The 23,341-nt window shown below is 43.1% G+C and overlaps 1 protein-coding gene across 8 annotated transcripts in view; it reads right to left on the bottom strand.

The window, feature by feature from the left end:
- The window catches only part of FERMT2 (fermitin family member 2), a 242,672-nt gene that overhangs the window by 6,868 nt on the left and 212,463 nt on the right, over positions 1 to 23,341 (bottom strand). For 6 of the 8 annotated variants that reach the window (XM_029598311.1, XM_029598302.1, XM_029598305.1 and 3 more), the window contains 4 exons: positions 16,639 to 16,763; positions 12,356 to 12,462; positions 12,002 to 12,223; positions 370 to 390 (listed from right to left, as the gene is read on the bottom strand). In XM_029598311.1, the coding sequence (XP_029454171.1) occupies positions 370 to 390; positions 12,002 to 12,223; positions 12,356 to 12,462; positions 16,639 to 16,763 (475 nt within the window). The remainder of the gene's footprint in view (positions 1 to 369; positions 391 to 12,001; positions 12,224 to 12,355; positions 12,463 to 16,638; positions 16,764 to 23,341) is intronic. The other 2 variants (XM_029598304.1, XM_029598308.1) reach the window with 1 other exon arrangement.

Raw genomic sequence — 23,341 nt, 5'->3', positions numbered from 1 at the left:
TTTAAAAAAACAAACAAAAAAAATACAAACACCCCCTCCCCCCCCCACACTTTCCTAGTCCCCCACATACAAATTCTTATTCCTTTTGAATCCTAAGTGCATTTTGTAACTGACCAGTCTGCTGAACTGTCTGCATTTAAATGTCCAACGTCAAGCACTGGTGGAACAAGTGTATTACAACAGTCTTAGCAGTGACAAAATGTCTTCCCGGGGAGTCTAAAGCTCATTACATATGCAGATGCTTCCTGATAAAAACGTGTGTAAATCATGCATTTAATTTCTCTTCACATTTTATTCCCATGCCAATGGTCTGTGTGTGTTTTTCGCAAGCAAACTTATGAATCTTACATGCTTTCACTGTCAACTTACCAAATCTCTTATATAGCCTGGCTGCAGATGACAATGCGGGGGAAAGGAAGGAAAAAGCATAGGGAAGGAAAAAGAAAAACAAGCAGTGAGAAATATGGCATCAAAGCAAAGGGAAAAATAAAGCTGCGATTTTCAGCTAGAAGTCCAGCCAAAAGTCATGCAAATTTCCTTAGGAAGAAAAGATGCAAAGTGAATACAGCCATGAAAATGAAAACCAGCAAATACAGTTCAATACATTTTCTACAGTTATTAAAACAATCTAGATCACAAATAGCTACTGTTCAGATCAAGGGCTTAGTTCACAATTCCCCAAGAAAAGGCAAATGAGGGAGTGGAAGGTGGTGGCAGTTCTACTTCCGGCCACTAGATGGCACCCCTCCCCCTCTCTCCCCCATTCACCTCCACGCCCTTTCAAAGGGGAGACAACTTAGACAGTTACTCTGTTTTCAAAGCGTTTTGGAATGAAAAAATAAAATAAAAATGAGGGGCCACCACCAAAAATGCAATTCTTCCCTCCCCCACACAGCTGTTGAATCCTAAATTTCACTTGAACAGGAGACTTAAGTTCTTATTCATACTATATCAGTGTCGAGAGCAGGAATGGTTTGCATTCCCTTTCCAAATGCATAAATTTAATTCAAATACTGAACCAGGCAAGAGATAAGCGGTAGCATACTACCTTCTGCAGACAAAAAAAAAAAAAAAAAGCAAAGAGTAAAACAGAATGCAGGTTTGACAACATTTTGTATTTCATACATTTACAATTCTAAAGTAATATTTCACTCTGCTCCCAGCGCACAGAACAAGCCCATGGTTTCCTTCCTGCCTTCCCTCTCCAGAGGCAGTGGGAAAACCCCCTTACACTGAATAGGGATGTGAATCGTTTTTTGACGATTTAAAACAATCGTCAGATATATTTTAAATCGTCAAAAATCGTTAGAGCCGCGATACAATAGCAATTCCCCCCGAATTATCGTCAAAAAATCGTAAATCGGGGGAGGGCGGGAAAACCGGCACACCAAAACAACCCTAAAACCCACCCTGACCCTTTAAAACAAGTCCCCCACCCTCCCGAACCCCCCCAAAATGTTTTAAATTACCTGGGGTCCAGTGGGGGGGTCCCGGCGCGATCTCCCGCTCTCGGGCCACGGATGCGTTAATAGAAATGGCGCCGGTGGCCCTTTGCCCTTACCATATGACAGGGCAAAGGTAGCGCCGGTGCCATTTTGGTTCCTGTCACCCGATGTCACGAGTGCAGGAGATCGCTCCCGGACCCCCCGCGGACTTTTGGCCAGCTTGGGGGGGCCTCCTGACCCCCACAAGACTTGCCAAAAGTCCAGCAGGGGTCCGGGAGCGATCTCCTGCACTCGTGATGTCGGGTGACAGGAACCAAAATGGCGCCAGCGCTACCTTTGCCCTGTCATATGGTAAGGGCAAAGGGCCACCGGCGCCATTTCTATTAACGCATCCGTGGCCCGAGAGCGGGAGATCACGCCGGGACCCCCCCACTGGACCCCAGGTAATTTAAAACATTTTGGGGGGGTTTGGGAGGGTGGGGGGATTTGTTTTAAAGGGTCAGGGTGGGTTTTAGGGTGGCCCTTTGCCCTTACCATATGACAGGGCAAAGGTAGCGCCGGTGCCATTTTGGTTCCTGTCACCCAACGTCACGAGTGCAGGAGATCGCCTCCCAGACTCCCGCTGGACCCCCAGGGACTTTTGGCCAGCTTGGGGGGGCCTCCTGACCCCCACAAGACTTGCCAAAAGTCCAGCAGGGGTCCGGGAGCGATCTCCTGCACTCGTGACATCGGGTGACAGGAACCAAAATGGCACCGGCGCTACCTTTGCCCTGTCATATGGTAAGGGCAAAGGGCCACCGGCGCCATTTCTATTAACGCATCCGTGGCCCGAGAGCGGGAGATCACGCCGGGACCCCCCCACTGGACTCCAGGTAATTTAAAACATTTTGGGGGGGTTCGGGAGGGTGGGGGGATTTGTTTTAAAGGGTCAGGGTGGGTTTTAGGGTGGCCCTTTGCCCTTACCATATGACAGGGCAAAGGTAGCGCCGGTGCCATTTTGGTTCCTGTCACCCAACGTCACGAGTGCAGGAGATCGCCTCCCAGACTCCCGCTGGACCCCCAGGGACTTTTGGCCAGCTTGGGGGGGCCTCCTGACCCCCACAAGACTTGCCAAAAGTCCAGCGGGGGTCCGGGGGCGACCTCCTGTACTTGGGCCGTATTGCCAATATTCAAAATGGCGCCGGCGCTACTTTTGCCCTCACTATGTCATACGGGTCATATGACATAGTGAGGGCAAAGGTAGCGCCGGCGCCACTTTTGCCCTCACTATGTCATACGGGTCATATGACATAGTGAGGGCAAAGGTAGCGCCGGCGCCATTTTGAATATTGGCAATACGGCCCGCATGCAGGAGGTTGCTCCCGGACCCCCGCTGGACTTTTGGCAAGTCTTGTGGGGGTCAGGAGGCCCCCCCCAAGCTGGCCAAAAGTCCCTGGGGGTCCGGGAGTGATCTCCTGCACTCGGGCCGTATTGCCAATATTCAAAATGGCGCCGGCGCTACCTTTGCCCTGTCTATCATACGACCTTTGCCCTCACTATGTCATATGACCCATATGACATAGTGAGGGCAAAAGTAGCGCCGGCGCCATTTTGAATATCGGCAATACGGCCCGCGTGCAGGTCGCTCCCGGACCCCCGCTGGACTTTTGGCAAGTCTTGTGGGGGTCAGGAGGCCCCCCCAAGCTGGCCAAAAGTCCCTGGGGGTCCAGCGGGGGTCCGGGAGCGACCTGCACGCGGGCCGTATTGCCGATATTCAAAATGGCGCCGGCGCTACCTTTGCCCTGTCATATGGTAAGGGCAAAGGGCCACCGGCGCCATTTCTATTAACGCAGCCGTGGCCCGAGAGCGGGAGATCGCGCCGGGACCCCCCCACTGGACCCCAGGTAATTTAAAACATTTTGGGGGGGTTCGGGAGGGTGGGGGATTTGTTTTAAAGGGTCGGGGTGGGTTTTAGGGTTGTTTTGGTGTGTCGGTTTTCCCGCCCTCCCCCGATTTATGATTTTTTAACAAAAAAAACCATGACGATCAGATTTCCCTCCCCCCCAGCCAAAATCGATTGTTAAGACGATCGATCACACGATTCACATCCCTAACACTTAACACACTTATGTGGCTACGTGTGTCTGAACTATGCTACAATCAAAGTGAACTGTTTTATGCAGATCTCAAAGACTACTTTATCCCCCTACAATATATATATATATTTTATTTTTTTTTTAAGTGCATCGCAAGACAGCCCTTTTTGATCCCCACAATACCCAACAAATACCAGCAAGCAAAACACGAACACGCACAAATACATCCAAGAGCGAGCAGGCATGGAGAAGTGGTATTCTGAAAACAGTACTGGCTTTCTTGCTCTACCAAAATAAACCTTGAAAAATTAATGAACAAAGCAGAGACTGTGCAGCAAAAGCAGTAACTGACGGTGACCCAAAGATGCATAATGACAGGAGCTCAGCCCCCTGTAATTTTTTTTTTTTTAATAGTTAATCAGCCTAATCAAGATCCTTTGCTAGTTTGCCTTTGCTCTTTCACAAGGCGTGTTTAAGCAATCCAAAATATCATCTGACAGATACCAAACAGACAATGGAAATCTGAAAGCACCAAAGGGGAAGCTACGGAAAACAGACGGCAACATGATGAAAGCAGCTCTCAAAGCAGTGACCTAAGCAAACTACCCCCAGGAATCTGAGTGAGACGGCATATGAATAGCAGCACGGAAAAAAAGGAAAGCGAGACTCAAAATCAAAAATAAGGAAAATGTTAAGGCTGGAATCCAAACCTTAAGACCGTGTCTTAGCCCTAGAAATCAAGAAATGACACTTTTACTTTTTTTTTTTTATTATTGGAGTGGGTGGGGGATGGGTACCAGATTTTTTTTTTTATCATCATTATCCTTTGGGCTGCCTCTCCCAACTTAATTTAGTCCAGTCATTGCAGCAAAAAGCCTAGACCTCAGCCAGAGGCCATTCAGCAAGACTCCTTCCAAAACCTTGCAATCAGGAGCACTAAATCCAAGCACCAGTTGTCACCGTTGCATAATGATTGCTACTCTCTCCCCCTCCAGGGGCTGTGAATACTGTCTCTGCGGTATCCTCAGATCCAGCTGGGCCTGCAGAGAGGTACACAGGACCCAAACCCAGGGCCGGTGCTAGCTTTTTTGCTGCCCTGTGCGAAAAACTACTCTCCTGTGTCTGTCCCAGGCCTATGAAATAAAGCCCAGCTCCCTCCTGCAAGCTATATTTTTAAAAGCTGATACCCCCCCCCCCCCAAAAGAACCCATGGATAGGGAATAGTATTAGGTACCTTAGGCAAACCTTACAGTCATGCACTCACGCCACCCTCTTCCCCCTCAACACACACACAATTATGCATTTATAAAAAATTTTACATGAAAAAACATTCAAAAGTACAGTGAGGCATAACACAACATGCAAATTATATTTACATGCACTCCTGTGGTGCCAACCAGAAAACTCTGCAAAAAAGACACTTGGAACTCCTATGGAATTAGACTTTTGTAATGCGTGCTGGATGTGATCTTGGCCCTCAGAAAGCCATGAACAAACAGAATTACCATTACAATACAGTAAACCTCCCATACCAAAACAGCACTAACAACCTTATCTATGAAAAGGCAACACTGCACAGGAATACCAATAAAAGCTCTTATTAGGAAACCAGGCTGCTATAGATCCCTACACAGAAGTTACATGCCAGCAAAATACCTCACCTAGGTCACATATACAGAACTCAGAGAGGGACCTTGACCAAATACAGAATAAAGAGATTAGAAAGTATAAGCAGAAATGTGCTGAGGAGAATTGAACTGGAACCCACAAGCCAGTCTCTCTATATGCAGAGCAACAATGGAAAAACAAACATTACCATTCTTCATAAAACCTTAAAATCAAAAAATATAAAATCATAATAGTAATAAAAATAAATTTCAAACCAGTTAATGAATAGAATATCTAAAATTTCCCAAACACCAATGAAATACTTCAGAACATCTGCTGAATAAAAAATCCAATTAAATGTTTTATTCCCCTCCAATTAAATATTTCAAATGAGCAGAATCAGCAAATTACACCCAATAATTAAGACTAAGGATTTAAAAAATCTGCTCTCCATACCTGGGATCTTCTGATTTTCCTCACAGACACATTGTGTGTGTGCGAGCCTGTGTGTGACACACACATGGGCTCTCACAGGCACACACACACATACAGGCTTCACAGACACACACACGGCTGCCTGTTGTCATTAGGCTGTGATCGAATGAGCTCCACCATGCCCTACTGACCTTCACTATCTAGTGGATGCTAGAATAGAAGCAACAGAGGGACAAGAAGCAGTCTACCAATGGATCAACAGAACCAACAGGGCTATCAATGACAAGTGATGCACTCATAAAATCTATTTGAAACACCGTAAGAATGATGGAGCATAATCTGCATAGATGTGCGTGTTCCATTAATGGTGTATGCACATGTACGACGGATGCATTGCTCATTTTCCCCAGTGTTACAGAGATATGAGTACATCAATCATCCACACCTTTCACTCATCTCTTCTTAGGGTGCACTCAGCTGGCTGAGAGACCCAAATAGCACAGCACAACACAGCCTTTCAGTTACAGCACTGTAAAGATTTAAAAATTGTGTTTTTAATTTGATACTGAAAACAAATTGGCATTGAATCCTCTGAAAAAAGGGGGAAACAGCACTAACTGCCAGCATTCAAACAGAACCTTACCTATGAGAAGGCAAAACTTCAAATATTACATTACACACTAGTACACCTACCAGGAAAATAAAACACGCCAAGCTGCTATAGATCGCTACACAGAAATTAGATGCTAGCAGAACACGTCGACTTAGTCACACATGCAGAACTCAGACAATCCCTCACCCAACACAGACTAAAGAGATCATAAAATATAAATAGAAAAATACATTGAGGCATCCAGTGTGGTTTTTTTCCCCGGTATAGGTTTGATGCTGGTTAATTTTAATTGGTCCAGATAAATATCCTTGCTGCAAGGAAGTGTTTACTTTTCTCATGATCCTAGACTAACAGAAGACCTGCACATGTATATTTTCTTATCCTACTTTCAGGCAGATAACCGTAAAAAAAAAAAAAAAAAAAAGTGGGAGAGTGGGTGCTCTGTGTTGAGCATCCACTCTACCGACGTGCGCAAAGGCAACTCTACTGGTCGCGTGATTCTGTATTTAAATGAGGTGGTGCGCTAATAAGGAGGCACTAGGGACAATAGCGCATCCCAAGCGCCTCATTAGCGGTAGAGGTGGCTGTCAGCAGGTTTGACGACCGACGCTCTATTTTACCGGTGTCTGTTTTTGAACCCGCTGACAGACACAGGTTAGGAAAACGGACGCAGATAAAATTGAGCATCCATTTTGCTAACTGCTGGGCAGATATTTTTTTTTTTTTTTTTAAGTTTTGGTTCCCCTGACAATATTACTGGATATTAAGTCAGAGTATACAGAAAATTATTTTCTGCTTTTCTGTACACTTTACCGGGTTCCTCAGAAAATAACGCTTGCCCTTGGGTAGGCATTAATTTCTAAGCGTAAACTCTGCAGCTTAGCCACACATTTTACTTTCAGTATCCAGGGGACTAACATGCATCTGCATGTGATGAGCACTATTAGTTTTCGGGGAGGGGGGGGTTGGCCGTGCCTTTTCGATGCGCTAAACCCCTTACTGTACAAGGGGTAATAGACGCGCATCAAAAACATGCAGCCAATTGCAGGTTAAACAGTGCGCTCGGCTGAGTGCGCCTTACTGTATCGGCCTGCTAGTAAACACTACTGGGGCACGCTGACTTGTTCACCTTTCCAGAGTCTGAATGTTAAACAGCCACCTGTGTTTTGCATTCTTTGTTCCTGAAAACATGGCCCTAGGGGTCAGTGTCATAAATGCACTTGCATCTGTTTGGTGGAATGGAACCTCGAGCACTGAAGAATTGCAGCTAAAAAGGTACATTCACATCTCCGAACAGAGCAAAAGCATAAGACCGGTTTCAGCGCTTACACACAGCACAGCAGACTTTGAAAACTAAGCTGTATACTACCTGGGTTTTACACATCTGCCAGTCATGCCTTAGAATTCATTTTAAGCAGTAAATTTATATACAAAAGGTTGCCCATAGCCACAATCCTGATTTTCTATGTCAGCTAGAGAGTAGGTTCTACAGGAGGCACAAAACACGACTATAAGGTTTAATATTTGCAGAATGCCTGCAAAATAAAAAAAAAAAGTTTCAGTTGCACAAGGAAGGAAAGTTTTATTTTGCATACAAGTTAGATATTAAAAACCACTTGGTCACTGAACTATTTATGGGTAATTCACTGGATTTTCTTTTAACACCGATTTGGGTTTGTGTCAAGTACCGTATTTGCCGGCGTATAGGATGCACTTTTTTCCCCCTGAAAATAGGGGAAAAATAAGGAGTGTGTCCTATGCACCGGTAATCAAAATTAACAGCGTCCGGGGTGGGGTCGGGGAGCGAGAGTGCGTGGAATGTTAGAGCATTCAGGACATTACACACAGTAAGTAGGATCCTCTCCCCCTCCTCTCCGGCATCCCATGTCTCACACAGATTCCGTTTTTATCCTCGTGGTATTGGTAGGTCACATCCTTTTCTTCAGACCAGTCTGCACCTCACAGCAGTGAGAATGGGCATCTGTAAGCAGCACCACTCTCTCACCAGCTTCAGAGGTGCCAAAGGGAAGCAACTGGCAAAAGAGGGAGAGTTTCTCTGCCCCATGACCACATCTACTGCAGAGCCTTGCAGAAAATCTCTTCAAAAGCAACCTTGATGCGTCTCCACTCTCCCCTTTTCCTCTCCGAAATCCTACAAGTACCAGGCCGAGGATCTGGCCTTCACAAATCTAGGATTAGAGTGTGCACTGCAGGGCAGACCAAAGGCAGTAAGGGCTCTCTCTGCTACACTGCTACTGGTCTTTCTTCCCTCTGCAACCCTCTGTCAGGAGCAGGCTGCAGAGGAAGGGGCTGCATACATCCAGCAGCACTTTAAGAATGATAACCGGTAGTATTAGCAGCAGCAGCAGAGAAGGCCCAAGCATTCCCCGCTTGCACTTCCCCCCATGCCCCTGCAGGAAGGAGCTTCTCAGCTCCCAGGCCTCCTCCCAGCTTCGGCCGAAGTTTCTCGTCTGCCGGTGGGAGCCAACAGCCAGGAAAGTGGGAGTCTCCTGCCCAATGCAGGACACTTGGCAGGACTGGAAGATGACCAGACTGCCAGGAGCCAAAGTAGGTTGGGGTAAAAGTATGGATACAACAACATGTCCACTGAGCCACGATTCACACCAGAATGTGGTGGCTCTGGGGCTCCGCTCTCTTTGGCTTGCTTACCCCTCTCTGTTCCTGGCATGATTTCCCGTCTCCTTGTCACAGCAAGATGTTCCAGAATACAAATACGTTGATAAGTACCCTGGCAGTTAGTATGAATTTCAAATGTACACAGAAACAAATAGAACACAGGAAAGCCCTTTTTAAAGGGAGAAGATACACAGAGCATATGGACATATGAAATTCATCCAAAAATATAGAAAATTATTTTTTGTTTCCTTAAAAATGTGTATAAAAAGGGGGGGGGGGGGCGGCATCTTATAACATGGCAAATACGGTACTTATTCAGGGGATGGTCAACTGGTTTTCAGGATATCCATAATAATGAGTATGCATGAGAGATTTGCATACAATAGACGTGGCGCCTCTGCCAAAGTGGACTTTGCCCACGAAAGCTCACGCCTCAATAAATTGGTTAGTCTATAAGGTGCCACCTGTCTCGTGTCGTCATGCATCTTCATTGTAGATATCCTGAAAACCAGGCCTGTTTGGGTCTTGAGGATTGAAGCTGGCCACCCTTGCACTAATTAACTGCAAATCTTCAATTAGACTACGCCGCCACTACTTGTCCAAAGTTACAGGTACAGTGTTTGGGGTTTTTTTTGTAAACACACACAGACACTAAGCTATGCTTAATTTGTAATCTTGTTTTCCCTTCATCATCATCATGAGATTTTTAGATGTATTTATCTGTGTACTCTGTTTCATAGAAGACCGGAGTTTTTGCATCTCAGATTATGACCAATCTGCCTGTTTATGTGGAAAACTACTTTGGGCAGGCTCCAAAAAATGCTGAATGGACTTCTGCAGAGTACCCATTTTCATACAGAATGATTTTCTGTCATGCTCTTTTCTTTGCTAGTAAGGTAAAATTGTGGTTTTGTCATCATTGTTAAAGAGTCTCTGTAGCAAATTCAACTTCAGAACCTCAAAAATTACTGGCTCTGCCTGAAAATCTGTTCAAATTATCAAAAACGTATGTACAATCTTCAGCCAGTTCTTGGGTTTATTAAAGGAAAGATGTCAATCTGCAGAGAATCCAAAAATTTGTGTTGCTATTTCTTTTTTTTTTTTCTTTTAAGTTGGAGTGCATTGATAATTTATTTAGCCATATGAAGATAATAGTACTGTCCAATGCTTTAAGTGTACATTACAAACTTTATACTTTGCTGGACTAAATCTGTATGAAATTACTGAGTTACACTGAAATCTAAATAAATCCTGATGTCTTCTTAAACTTGCAGACTGCATTCCATGAATTCCCCTAGGGCTGCATTTCCTCCATTCCACGCTACTCCCACAACACACGATTCTGCTGGGACAAAATCTACCCTCCATGCAGTTTTACATCACCAAGAAAAGGTACGTCCACTACATTCTTTAGAGCTGATTTTGCAACTCTTGACTGCTAAGCCTTACCTTCATAGTTTACATCAGAATTTCTTCCTGAGCTTTTGTATCCATTCAATACAGGTGAAAATATTTAGAAAGTGTTACGTTTCAGAGACTGCGGAATGAGTTTTGGGGAGGACGCCTGTAGATTTTCTTGGCTTTCACCTGCTCCTCGACTTCCAGCTCAAACTGAACTGGTCCCCACTGGTGCTATGGTGCCAGAAGCCTCTACTTGCAGTTACCCATGTCTTTTTGCCCATCTGCCATCTAGATCAAGGGCAGGGGTGCTGCTAAAGGGGAGGGGAAGGAAACTTGCAGACATTATAGCCACCCTAAAATTAGCCTTAAACCTTCCTGCAGCCAGCCCTCCCATTGTAAAAAAAAAAAAAAAAAAAAAAAAAAAAAAAAAAAAGTCAACACATAGTATGATCAACCAACCTAAATGGCTCCTCCTTCCTGTGGACCTGACCGCAATAGCAGCAGGAGAGGGTACAGAGCGAGCTAGTGAACACTCAACAGACCCTCCCGAGGCCCTGCCCCCTCCAATCTTCCATGTGGGAGACAGGACCTGTAAACTGCCTGCTGATTCAATTCCCACCCTCACTGTTTGTTGCTATGTCCAGAACACCTTCGGCAGCAGCGTTGAGACCTACCTTCCCCACCACAACCTCATGCACAAAAGAGAATTCTGAGGTCCCAATATTGCAACGATAGTCCTCTGGATAACCAGGCGCATACTTCACTCTCTTGGTTAAATTGCACGCACCCACGCTCACCCCACCCAACACACAATTGTGTGACCCATCAGCGCAACGCCATTACAATTTGTTTTGAAGAAAGGAAGATACCATTTCCAATCTGCTTTACACTAAACATAACTTTTGAAGGAGCAGTACAAGTAAATCTTGTACAAAATGTACTTAGTAGCACAAAATTTAGTTAGTAGTTAAAAATTAAGTGTCTCATTTTACATTCAGATTTGGTTTCCTTTCATGATTAACATCTGATCATGAAAGGAAAGAATGGAAGGTGCTGTTGTGATGATCCAGATCAGACCACCGCCACATGCAGAACATAAAACACTGTACAAGTAGATGGGTACACCAAAAGGAGATTTTGTAAGAACATGCCATGTGTAAATGTTCCTCTACATGCTCTACAGATCACTAGACCATTAATGGACAATACATGAGGATGGTCACAACTTGGACATGTTTTTAATCCCTGAATGACAGGGTGAGAGAGAGAGAGAGAGATTCCTTGAAATGTCGCGACGGACTTTTTTGCCATTTCCTGATGACATTGGATTCTTTGCTGCTTCTGGAGGATACCAGAAAAAGTAGATTCCTTGGAGGAACACAATACAATCAGATAGTTCCCATTGTACAACTCCTATTTCAGATCCATCAGAATTTCAAGAATCATCCACAAGCACTGTTTCAGATAAGTGCCTCAAGTATTTATGTTTAGAGAATTTATAAAAAAAAGTTTAAAAAAAATATCTGCACATGACCTATGATTATAACCCACATGCTATTTGAGACATCAGCCATTTAGCTGGTTAATGCAGTCCATCAGTGCGGTTATGACGGTCACTGATATTCAGAAGTTTATTCTTATGTGCAGCACTGAGTGAAATTTTCTTTCCTTTGGTATTACTTTATTTTACTTGAAGATTTGCTGTTATAGAATTTACATGACAGACACTCATTTACAGTGAACATTTAAACACTTGTAAAGCAGCAGATTAACAGATACAAGAATACCTGCTTGTTCTTGTACTTTTTCAGGTAGCGAGGAGACACCAAACACTCAGGATTCACATCCGTTGTAATTTCGTCTGGAATGAACTGGGGATCTGGATTTAAATGCTGCATTTTCAGGAATGACAGAATGTTCTGAACTTCTAGGTTATAAGAGCTATCTGCCATGGTCTTGCCCTTCGAAGCTAGCCTACAGGCTGCCATCCAGTGTGCATACTGCTTTTCCTGTTACAGCAGAAGGGGGGGGGGGGGGGGGAGAGGAGGAAGAAAACGAGTCAACGGGCTTCAGAAAAAAAGTTTCAGCTAGCAGGAGCTAAAGAGAACATAAACACATGCCAATAATAGCAACAAACTTACATTGTCACAGCGAAGCGAGATTTCATTCATACCCTCTGCAACTGGTATAAGAAGTCTGATACTGAATTTCTGACCTGAGATGTTAACATCAGGAGTAACTTCACAGCCTGAAATAAAATAGGGACACCTAGTGGTAGAACAATTTTCTGAAATGCCCTTCCCTTCCACGCCTTTAAATGCTACCGTGACTGATGTGCTATTTTTGCTTAAAGGTGCAAAAAAAAAAAGAAAAAAAAAAAAGATTCTAAAACATTCAAATCAAGTTCATACGTATTTGAAATATTGTACAGCACATGCACGCACCGCTTCCTTTTAACGAGACTGGATTATTGTGGGACCCTGCAGCCAGAACCGGGAGGGAAGGAGAGGCGTGCTGGGTATTTTACTTAAACATTTACATCCTGCTGATTCCAGTTTTGATCATAGCAGGTAACAAAGAAACACATGGTAAATCAACATTAAATACACACATAAAATAACCACAGCGTAAGAGTGCAATCCAGCATAGTTCAAATAGATCAATGTACTATACAGCTACTGGAACTTTGTTGAAGAAACAGCTCTCTCTTTTCCCTAAAGTCTAGGTATAGTTTTAAGTCATACATCTAAAAGGTAATAAATCCCATAACATTTGTCTGGAAGACAAAAATTCACACTTAATATCTCGCACCTGAATCTGGCATTCAGTGAGAACTACTAACATTTTACACCTTCAGATCTCAACCATCTTGCAGGGATATAAACTTGAATTAAGTAGGCTTAGGAATTTAGATCCCATCCCAGGAATTGCTTGGAAGATAAGAACCAATAAACTAAAAACTGAATCTTCTATGCTTAGCTACCCAGAAGTGCAACTGAGAAAGGTAAACACCATCTTGGATGAGGTTTGATATTCTGTGGACGATCATCCTCTACAGCCAGCACATATCATAGTGGTGCAGACAGGAGTAACAAGGCAGACTGGTCTTTTTCTGCCATCATCTACTATGCAACATTGAAGGAGGCGGCAGGAATGCTGAATTTTCTTGAGTACATACAAAAGGAAATACTCATGTAAAAATTATAAAAGCTTTTGCTCTCAAGCCGTTTGGAGAGTAAATGTTTGAATAGCTCCTCCTGCAATTCCCCTGCTCTGCCTCCTGCAACCAAGTTCAGATGAATGCCACAAAATACTACAAGTGGAATGGAATGGGATTTGTGTGACATCACAGCCAATACAGACCAATCGGATCTGGTGAGCGAGGTAACGAGTTAAGAGAAATTACAATGAATTGTGCAACCATTGATTATCAGTGTTTTCAATTTGCTTTACTGATAGTTACTACTAGTCATGTGCATATCTGAAAATCTACACAAGACACAAAGAGTACAGTGTTCTTTTAAATATGGAAGCTCAAAGAATGAACGTGACCCTCCATCTCATCCCTTCGGTCCAAAGCTATGACTGGAGCTCCTCCATTTACTAATCCTCTTGGAATAGTGAAAACAGGTGTCTGCTCCAAAAACATTAATCAGAAACTGACACTCCTTAAAATAGAAAGGAGTGGCGACTGAATGCCTGCTCTGTCAAAACATATTAGAGATGTTCAGGGCTTAATTTGAAGATAGAGAGGAAGTGAAATTGCAGAATACAAAATTATGATGGGCTATGGAAGGAAGAGAGATGTCCCTATCAATCTCTCGCTCAAGAATCTCCCAGGGGGGGAGCCCACCACAACCTGCAAACTAATCCCCCCCAATGCAGCTCCTTTTCTAGCCTGCAAGGCAGCCAATCAGCCATTCTATCCCAGCCAGTCCACCTATCACTGCGCTGCCACTCCATGAGGACTCTCTGCACAGCTGCTGCTGGTGCCTCTACCTCTTGCACCAATCTTATGAGACTTGAGGCCACAGGCACTCATGTGGCTCACTTTTACATAGTACTGCTTCCAGAGCTGGTACGGTGAAAAACGGAAAATCCATGGCGATGCAAGGCAAGAAGGCTAAACGGGAACTGCAATGTCCTTCCGGAGCATTCCAGCAGAAGTTAAGCCCTGGAGCTGCTTTTCCCCCACCCTCCCTAAATAGTGGGCAGGGCCACAAACCAAAATTATTCCCAAAAAGATACCTAAAACCTTTCAGTGTTTTTGACTGTATGCAAAATATGCCTTCACAGTACATGCCTGCCAGCCTTGATAATTTATTTACAAAAACAATCAGACTGAACTTAGACTCCAATTTACCCAAGCCCGAGCATTTAACATTCTTTAAGGCACAGTCAGAAGTGGCTAAGACAAAGTTCCCAAAAAGGTATTGGAGGAGACTATTGCTGGAGTGTCCCAGAGCGCATATCACCGTAATGAGAGAGACTGAGCGCGCTTGGCAGCCCGAGTCCTGTTTACTTCTCAGTAAAAAGTTTTAAACTGTTAAGCTCGCCTGCCATTCCATGGCCCTTTTCTAGCTTCGATACAAGCACAACTGGCAATCTTCAGCTTTTGAAGCTATTTATCAAGATTTGTGTAGCACATACCAGATAAACACAGCACTGTACACACACGTATGAACATTTGCTGCAGGAAGACAAAAATGCTACAATAGATTTAAAATTTCCCACCAATGCTCACTGCACTGCTCAAAGAAAGCTATCGGGGAGCAGATTGTTCCAAATCATGCACATAGCCAAAAATAAAAAGATATGTATTTCTTAATGTTCTTCAGTTTAAACAAGTTCCATGCAAAACTACTAGAACCTACTTTCCAGTATGTGCTCACACACTGACAAAAAAAACCTCCCTACAGCCCTGTGAGGATGTACACTTTGAAGTGCCGAAAAGCGGATTATAAAAAAAAAAAAAAAATTAAAAATTTCTAGATTCCCTTGGACCCCATTTGGTGTGGATAAGATACGAAACAAAAGTTAGAGGGAACTCGGACACACATGCAGACATGGTGATCTCAAAGGGCGCCTTCTCTTTGTAAAGAAGGCTAAAAACATCAAATTAAGAGTTTGAACTTTTTACTTTCCAAATGGAAACGCACAGACTTTTTCCAGTAAGATTCTGCTCCAAAGTGAGGTTACTCAGCAGACTGGATGGGCTTTCTTGTTTTATAATCTGCCATCATGTACTGCATTACTATGCTCTCACGAACTGCTCTTTATACCAGTGACAAGACAAGCTTTCTACAGGTAGATAAACCCTATCAAACTGACCCTTTATTAACGTCATATTTTTCTCCACATTGAAGAGACCCACTCAAGATTTGCCCATCAGTGTCGTGAGTTGTCAGTTGTACCTTAGCTGACAAAGCTCAGCTCTTATCAAAGCAGGATACTTTTTCTTGGCCGAATATGCAAGAGTTGTGTTACCTGCACTAATGACCTTTTATAAATGAAGGTTAAGGCACTGAACTGTGATGCAAAACAATTCTTGGGTCACGAAAATGAAAATCTCCTCCACATTATACATGATTTTGGCAGGGAGGGTGGAGTTACTTAAATTTCCCCCCTGCATCTCAGCTGACACCAACAAGGGCAACTGGGTAAGATAACATTTCCCAATTTTTCCTCCATACCTTCACAGGCTTACAAAGTAGTGGCTGCATAAGTATTTCTTCAATATAAAATTGGAAAGCATGTTAGGAAAAAGCAGGAGAAATCATTAAATTCACCAAAATTACTGCAGTAGTTGGAAGCACGTTGTGTTAAATTACACTCTCTCCCACCCCCACCTGCAAGTCACATCCTTTTCATTCTGATCTCTCCTGACAAGATCTAATATGATAACGAATTCTGTGATCTATGAACTTGACTGTTCCTGCCTCACAATCTTTCTAGAAAGGGTTCAATTCTTCAACAGATTAAGAGATTTCAGTTATGGTCTCTCTACTGCAACTGTGTTGTCCAGCATGACAAGGAAACAGAAGAAACTCTTCTGTCCCCACACCTGGGTTGCCAAATGGCTCCAGATTATTAGGACAGGTTGATCCAGTCCTGGTTTTATTCCCTTGCATGCAAGTACTTATAGTCTGACTTTTCTCAGGGAATGCAATAGGGAAATCAGAGTAAGTCCCAGCATGCAATGGGGTAAAGCCAGGAATGAATCAACCTGCCACCCCCCCCCAAAAAAAAAAATAAAAAATATCTAAGCTCCACTTTTATGGTCCTCCATGAGTTTATATGCAGTAGTGTGATATTTTAATACTAGAACAAGCTTATGGTACAAATTAATAATTAAGCTGAAGAACAAAAGCCATATCAGAGCTGCAATTATTCAGACCTCTGTTATATACGGTTCCTACCTTACCTCTCAAATTCATTTGGTGAGTGGGAGTCCCACTAGCTTCCTCCTTGCTTTTATAGCAGGAGATCGATGTATCTTTGAAGGTGCACCAATACTGCTTATGACTTTTAAGCGTTAACTTCTTAGGCCTGGTAGAAAAAAACAAAAACGTACATCAATACTCTGCAACAAAAGCAATGCATGCAGAGACACTAGATAATCAGAGCTTCAAACGAGGCATTAATTATTAAAGCTCAGAAAAAGATCCCAGCACATGACTGTTCAACACTATTTAAACCTGCCTGTCTGTTAAGGGGATAACCGCCTAGTGGTTAGAAGAGTGGGCTGAGAACCAGGGAAGTCAGAGTTCAAATCTTACTACTCCCATTGATGCTTCTTGTGACCTTGGGAAAGTCACATCACCCTCCAATGCCTCAGGTAGACAGACGGTCAGACTTAATATAAGCCCTCTGGGGCAGGACCTTACCAACTGTAGCTGAATTTGTAATCTGCTTTGAGTATATATTTGGAAAGATGAATAATTCAATCTAAAATTCAATTCCAATTGTAATAAGATGGATGCTGGAAAATCATCATGTATTTTGAGCACTCAAACATCTTCATGCCTTTTTTCAATATTAAATAAACATTCACCTAGAATGGTACAGGCAATATAAGGAGTAGTGTGGCTGCCGTTTTTAGTCCACTTAAATGCTTGATAAGAAAGGTTAAACAAAAATTAAGGCAATATCTTTTTATTGGACTAGTATAATATATTTTTTTGACATCAGGTGTGAAGAGGGAGTAATAGCTCTAGAAAATAGTCAAATGTATTTTATTCCAATAAAAAGGTACTTTTTTTAACCTTTATTTCTATTCAAGAAATTCAGTCAGTCTACCTCAACTGGGATGGTTTTTTTCCATAAAAAACTAAGTGCATAAAAGTAATCATAGATCGGTTATATAAAGGAAAGAAAAGCATACACAGATTTAGTGATAAGTAGGTAAACATTTACAACATTTCTTGATAGATTTCAAGTGATAGTGCAACTATGCTATACACAGAAAATGAATTTCAAAAGTCATTGTTTTGGGTGTGTACTGTTGGCACAGATGGAGCTTTATTTAAAGCACACATAAAATTGTACTTAAAAAAAAAAAACCAGCCAGCCATATTAGCTGAAGAGAGTCAGCCATTATTAATGGCAGCTTTATAAGGTATTTCTAGAATCTTCCACAATGAGCTTTTGAGGAACAGGTACGGCCTTGACCATAAACAGTTTAAATGATCAGATTTTACCACAACAACCAGGACTAGTATTACCTCTCAAGATAGCGACTAATCCAAGAACACATGAGGTGATTACTAGTGTTTGTGGGGATATCAGCATTCAAAGGAGATCTCTGTAAGACTATAAGCACTAAGTATTCATTAGTTTACATGAACATCACAAAACAAAAGGAGTTAAAATAGCAGGTATGCTGACAATGCTTTCCATAGAAAGGATAGTTTCAGTATGCAGAAATTACTTGGGGGGGTTCTACAGTCTGGCATTTTTTGCCATCTCAAAAAACACAGCAAGATCAAAATGTTATCTTCTCCAATAAGTAGTGGGTATGGTAGTACGTGAACAGCAGCATCTATTTATGCCAGAGAAACTCTTAAGGAAACTCCATTAAATTCACTAAAATGTAATGCTTTAACAACCATTCTGAAACAAGATTCTCAGTCTCAGACAGACAAATGTATTACAACCCTTGAAGCAAGTTAAGGCTATGAACATAATGCTATATAAACCTCATATTAAATTACATTGAAATCAGAAGAGGTGCTGGCCCAATGGGGGCCTTAGGAAGCAGTGCGAGCCCGGGGACCTCCTTTGAGCTACTCCGGGCCCTAAGCAACTGCTTAGTTTTCTTATGCTTAGCACCAGACCTCACTAAAACTGTTATTCTGTAAAAAGAGTCAGCAAGTTTGTTTACCATAAACTGTTTTTCAGAGATAGTAGGATGAATCATAGAAACATAGAAATGACGGCAGAAGACCAAACGGCCCATCCAGTCTGCCCAGCAAGCTACACACTTTATCCATTTTTTTTCCCTCTCCCACCTTTTACTATTGGCTTCCAGTACCCTCCAGCCCTAATTCCCCTCCACCCCACCACCAATTTAGAGAGCAGCGCCGTATCTGCATCCAAGTGACATCCAGATCAATTATGGGTAGCAACCGCTGTAACAAGCAGGCCACACCCTTGCCCCATACTCTTACCCACCCCTGCTTTTATTTTTTTGTTTTTTTAAATTTTTTTTGGAGATAGCAGCCCTCCATCCTTCCGCTCCATGAAGGTGGAACACTAACTACTGGCCACTGGCATTCCGCTCCGTGAATGCCTCTGTGGCTACTGCCGCTCCGTGCAGTGTTTTGCTGCCTCCACTTTATTCACGCCCTCTAGACTTGATGGATCCACAGTGTTTATCCCACGCCCCTTTGAAGTCGTTCACAGTTTTAGACTTTACCACTTCCTCCGGAAGGGCATTCCAGGCATCCACCACCTTTTCCATGAAGAAATACTTCCTGACATTGGTTCTTAGTCTTCCTCCCGGGAGCCTCAGCTCGTGACCTCTGGTTCTGCTGATTTTTTTTCCGACGGAAAAGGTTTGTCATTGTCTTTGGATCATTAAAGTTTTTCAAGTATCTGAAAGTCTGAATCATATCACCCCTGCTCCTCCTTTCCGCCAGGGAGTACATATTTAGATTCTTCAATCTCTCCTTGTATGTCCTCCGATGAAGACCCTCCACCTTCCTGGTCGCCCTTCTCTGTACCGCTTCCATCTTGTCCTTGTCTCTTTGTAGATACGGTCTCCAGAACTGAACACAGTACTACATGTGGGTAATGTCATCCAGCGGCATCGAATGGATGTCTGTCTCTCCAAGCTAGCAGAGTTTTGGAGTTCTGAGTATGAGCAGGATTTCCCGATGCCCCATGAGTCTCTTCAGATTATACCAGAGATGGCTTAGCTAAGGAAGGCGAGTGGGTATTCCATGGCTAATTCATCTTGCTATCTATGGCAAACTTGCTTTTTCTGTCGATAAGTAGGCTGAATCCCAAGCTGAGGGTTGCAGTGGAGCAACCCTGCACCCACCATGGAGCATGGACTACAATGAAACCAGGTTTTGCAAAATTGCTTGAACACATTTGTTAGCCTTAGAGATCATCAAGATAGTAGTGGATATAAAGGTATGAACAGAAGACAGTTGCAGTTTTGCAGCTATCTTCAATAACTATTTTGAAGATGAGCAACAGAAGCTGCTATGTCTCACTTGATGAGCCTTTACAGTATTCTGTGACTTGCAGTCCTAACTAAGGTGTAGTGGTGATGAATGCATTCAGCCAGCCAGTTAGATAAGGTATGCTTGGTGACCACTACTCCTAGCCTGTTGGGATTCAATGAGACCAACAGTTGCGATGTTTTACGATGCAGATAAGTATGTTTCTTGTAATATACTAAGACCCTTTTTGCAGTCCACAGCATGTAGGGCTTTTTCACTTTCATACTTATCAGGCTTACGAAAGAAAGGAAGCAATAAAAAATTGATCTGGAAAGTGGAGACTATCGTTGGCAGAAACTTTGGGAACTGCATGTAAGAGGACAATAGACGAGAGCTTGGAGTTTGCTGACTCTCCCAGCTGAAGTAACTACCACAAGGAACACCACCTTCCATGTCAAGTACGTCAGAGAATCTGACTCAGTGGCTCAAAGGGAGGCTTCATTAGTTGAGAAAGGACCACATTCAGAACCTATGGAACAGGTGGCATTTGTACCAGGGGCTTGAAATGCCATAGCCCATTCATGAATTGAGATATCAATGGATGAGGAGAGATCTGTTTGTTATCTACATGGTAAGCCGTTGTAGTACTGAGGTGCACTCATTCCAAAAAGGTGGCGAGGCCAGAGTCAGAAAGGTAGAGCAGGTATTTCAGCAGGTGCTTATGGTCACAAGAAAATGGATCTAAAGCATTTTGACGACACCATTTGGAGTACCTAATTCCATCTTCTAGTTGAAGTTTTTCTAGATGATACTAGTATGTCCACAATTTTGGTAGGCGAGTGAAGGTCAGATCACTGAGTGCTCAACAACCAAGCTGTGAAGTAGAAGGCTGAAAGGTTGGGATGATACAATCTCCTGTCTTCCTGTCCATTCCCAGCGGTATGGCTGGATGCTGGAAAATTGTACGAGATATGCATATTAGATCTATCTGGGCCATGCTGGGGCCATAAAGATTAGATTAACGCAATCCTGAAAAATCTTGTGCACGTTTCTGGTGCTAAGCAATAATTATGGGAAAATCTACATGAAGCTTTGTCCCTAATCAAGAAGGAAAGCATCTTGAACTAGTCTGTGATTGCTTGGCAGAACTAAGTAAAATTGTTTTAGTTTTGTGTTTTTTTGTGATGTGAAGAGGTCCACCAATGGCAGACCCCATAACCCAAGGGTTTGTTGGACATTGACTGCTGGCTGAAACAATGCCGAGTTATTCTGACACATATTGGAGATGTCTGCAAGATAGGTGGCCTGTAGAACAGCTCAATTTCTTTTGTCCAATTCCAGATTTTTGGAGCTTCCTGATAGGGAAACCATGATCTCATTCATCCTTACTTGTTGATGTAAAGCATTGCAACCCAGCTGTCTGAATCAGGATGCTCTTCCCTTGAAGATGCGCAAAGGTTAATAGGGCGTATCTGATTGCTCTCAACTCTAGAAGAGTAATTTGATAGCAGCTCTCTAAGAGTTTAAATGCCTTGTGATTGTAGGGTTGTGGTGTATGCTCCCTACCCTTTGATAGAGACATTGGTCACCAGAACCACTTAATAGGGGAGCAAGCGAAGAGGGGCTCCTTTGATAACTCGTGGGCGTAGCTACCACCATAATTCTCATTTTATGGTCACTGAGAGTTGCACTTGAGATGAAAGCAGTCAGTTAGCTTATCCCATTGGGTATGTAGACCCCATTAGAGGTAGTGGATGTGAAGATGGTAAGCGGAACCACATGGATGGCGGCTGCCATATGACCAAGGACTACCTGGATGAGTGTGAAGAAAGGAGGCTGCAGATGACACCATCATGGTGCTCACTCAGTTGGGAGGCAGGAATGCTCTGTCCTGTATTGAGTTTATCCAAGTCCTGATGAATTTGAGTGAGTGGGCTCCATGCTCAATTTCTTGAAGCTGATCAGGAAACCTAAACGATCTAGAAGAACTATAGTTTTTGTCCAAGAGCGGAGCACTTCATCCTTTGTGACCATTGTGATAAACTAATTGTCTAGGAAAGGGAAGACATATTCCCTGGCGATAGAGATGAGCTGCCACTATTGTGAGGCATTTCATTTCGTTTATTAAAATTTATTAATCGCCTACCACAAGGAGGCCTAGGCGATTTACAACATTTACATAATAAAAACATAAAAATAACAAATACAATAACACACAAATTGCATATGTTTCACAGAAACAGAAATAGACAATCTCATGTAAATAAAATGAATAATCAAACACCCAAAGTATGTAACAGAATCCTCACATCTGTAAAGATATTTCTTCTGCTGTCGGCACTCTAGAGTATGTTGTATGCATGCTGGAGAAGGTACTCTTTCAATGACTGTCTGAACTCTTTTGCATCATCCAAAGACCTGAGTTCAAATGGAATGAGATTCCATTGTGTAGGTGCAGCAATGGAAAAAGAGGTCTCGCGAGTACTATATAAGTGAGCTTGTTGAACAGAAGGAACTTCTAACAGATTCAATTGAGAAGAACGTAAGCATCGTACTGGTTTATAAATGCGTAGAAGGGCATTTAGCCAGTAAGAGGAATCTGAAGTTAACAACTTAAAAACAACCATAGCTATTTTGTAAGTAATGCGTTCAATGAGACCCTCAGGGCTGACGAGATGCCAAATAGGAATACTCTGTATTGGTACTGGCATGTAACCACCTGGAAGCGGAGGTAGCATCAGTATGAAGGGTGGATGAGTATGTGAGTATATGCAACCTATAGATCTTAGGTACAAATCCATTTGTCTCTGTATACAAGGCAGAGATGTGCTGAGGGAGTTAGTTTTGAATTTCTCTGAGGATATGTTTGTTCATGCATCTCAAGTCTAGAATAGGCCACAGTCCCCCCATTTTCTTGGGGATAAGAAGTAATGGGAATAGAAACCCAGAGCATGTTGAGACACTGGGATTGGTTCTGTTTCTCATTGCTAGAGAAGCAATTGGAGTTCCAATCAAAGCTGTGGTAAATGAAAAGGGATCCAGATGGAGCGCTAAACAATGTACATGGGATGGAGGCTGGGAGACAGCACAATTTGGATGACCCAGGAGTCTTTAGTGATCAGATGCCACACCTCCATAAATTGTTTGATTCCTTCCCCTACTTGGGCAGTTAGAAACAGATTGTTCAGAGGGATCAAAAACTAGGCCACAGTTTGGGCTGGGTCTGCTGTGTAGTTTTCTGACGACGGTGTTCTTTGGCTGAGGCCTGGCTGGAAATGGCTGCTGATGCTGAGCTGGAAGGGGTGGCACACAGTACTGTTGGAGAGGCCTGTTATGGAAGTACGGTCATTTGTATGGGTAGAAGTACATTGCACCATAGAGAGCTTTTCAGGAGTCATTGAGAGGGACTGCACTGCTACATTTTGGTCCTTTATTTGAGCAACTGTCTCAAGGAAC

This window comes from Rhinatrema bivittatum, chromosome 4 (assembly GCF_901001135.1).
Source record: "Rhinatrema bivittatum chromosome 4, aRhiBiv1.1, whole genome shotgun sequence".
NCBI classification, from domain to species: domain Eukaryota; kingdom Metazoa; phylum Chordata; class Amphibia; order Gymnophiona; family Rhinatrematidae; genus Rhinatrema; species Rhinatrema bivittatum.
This window is presented reverse-complemented; position numbering and strand designations above follow the sequence as displayed.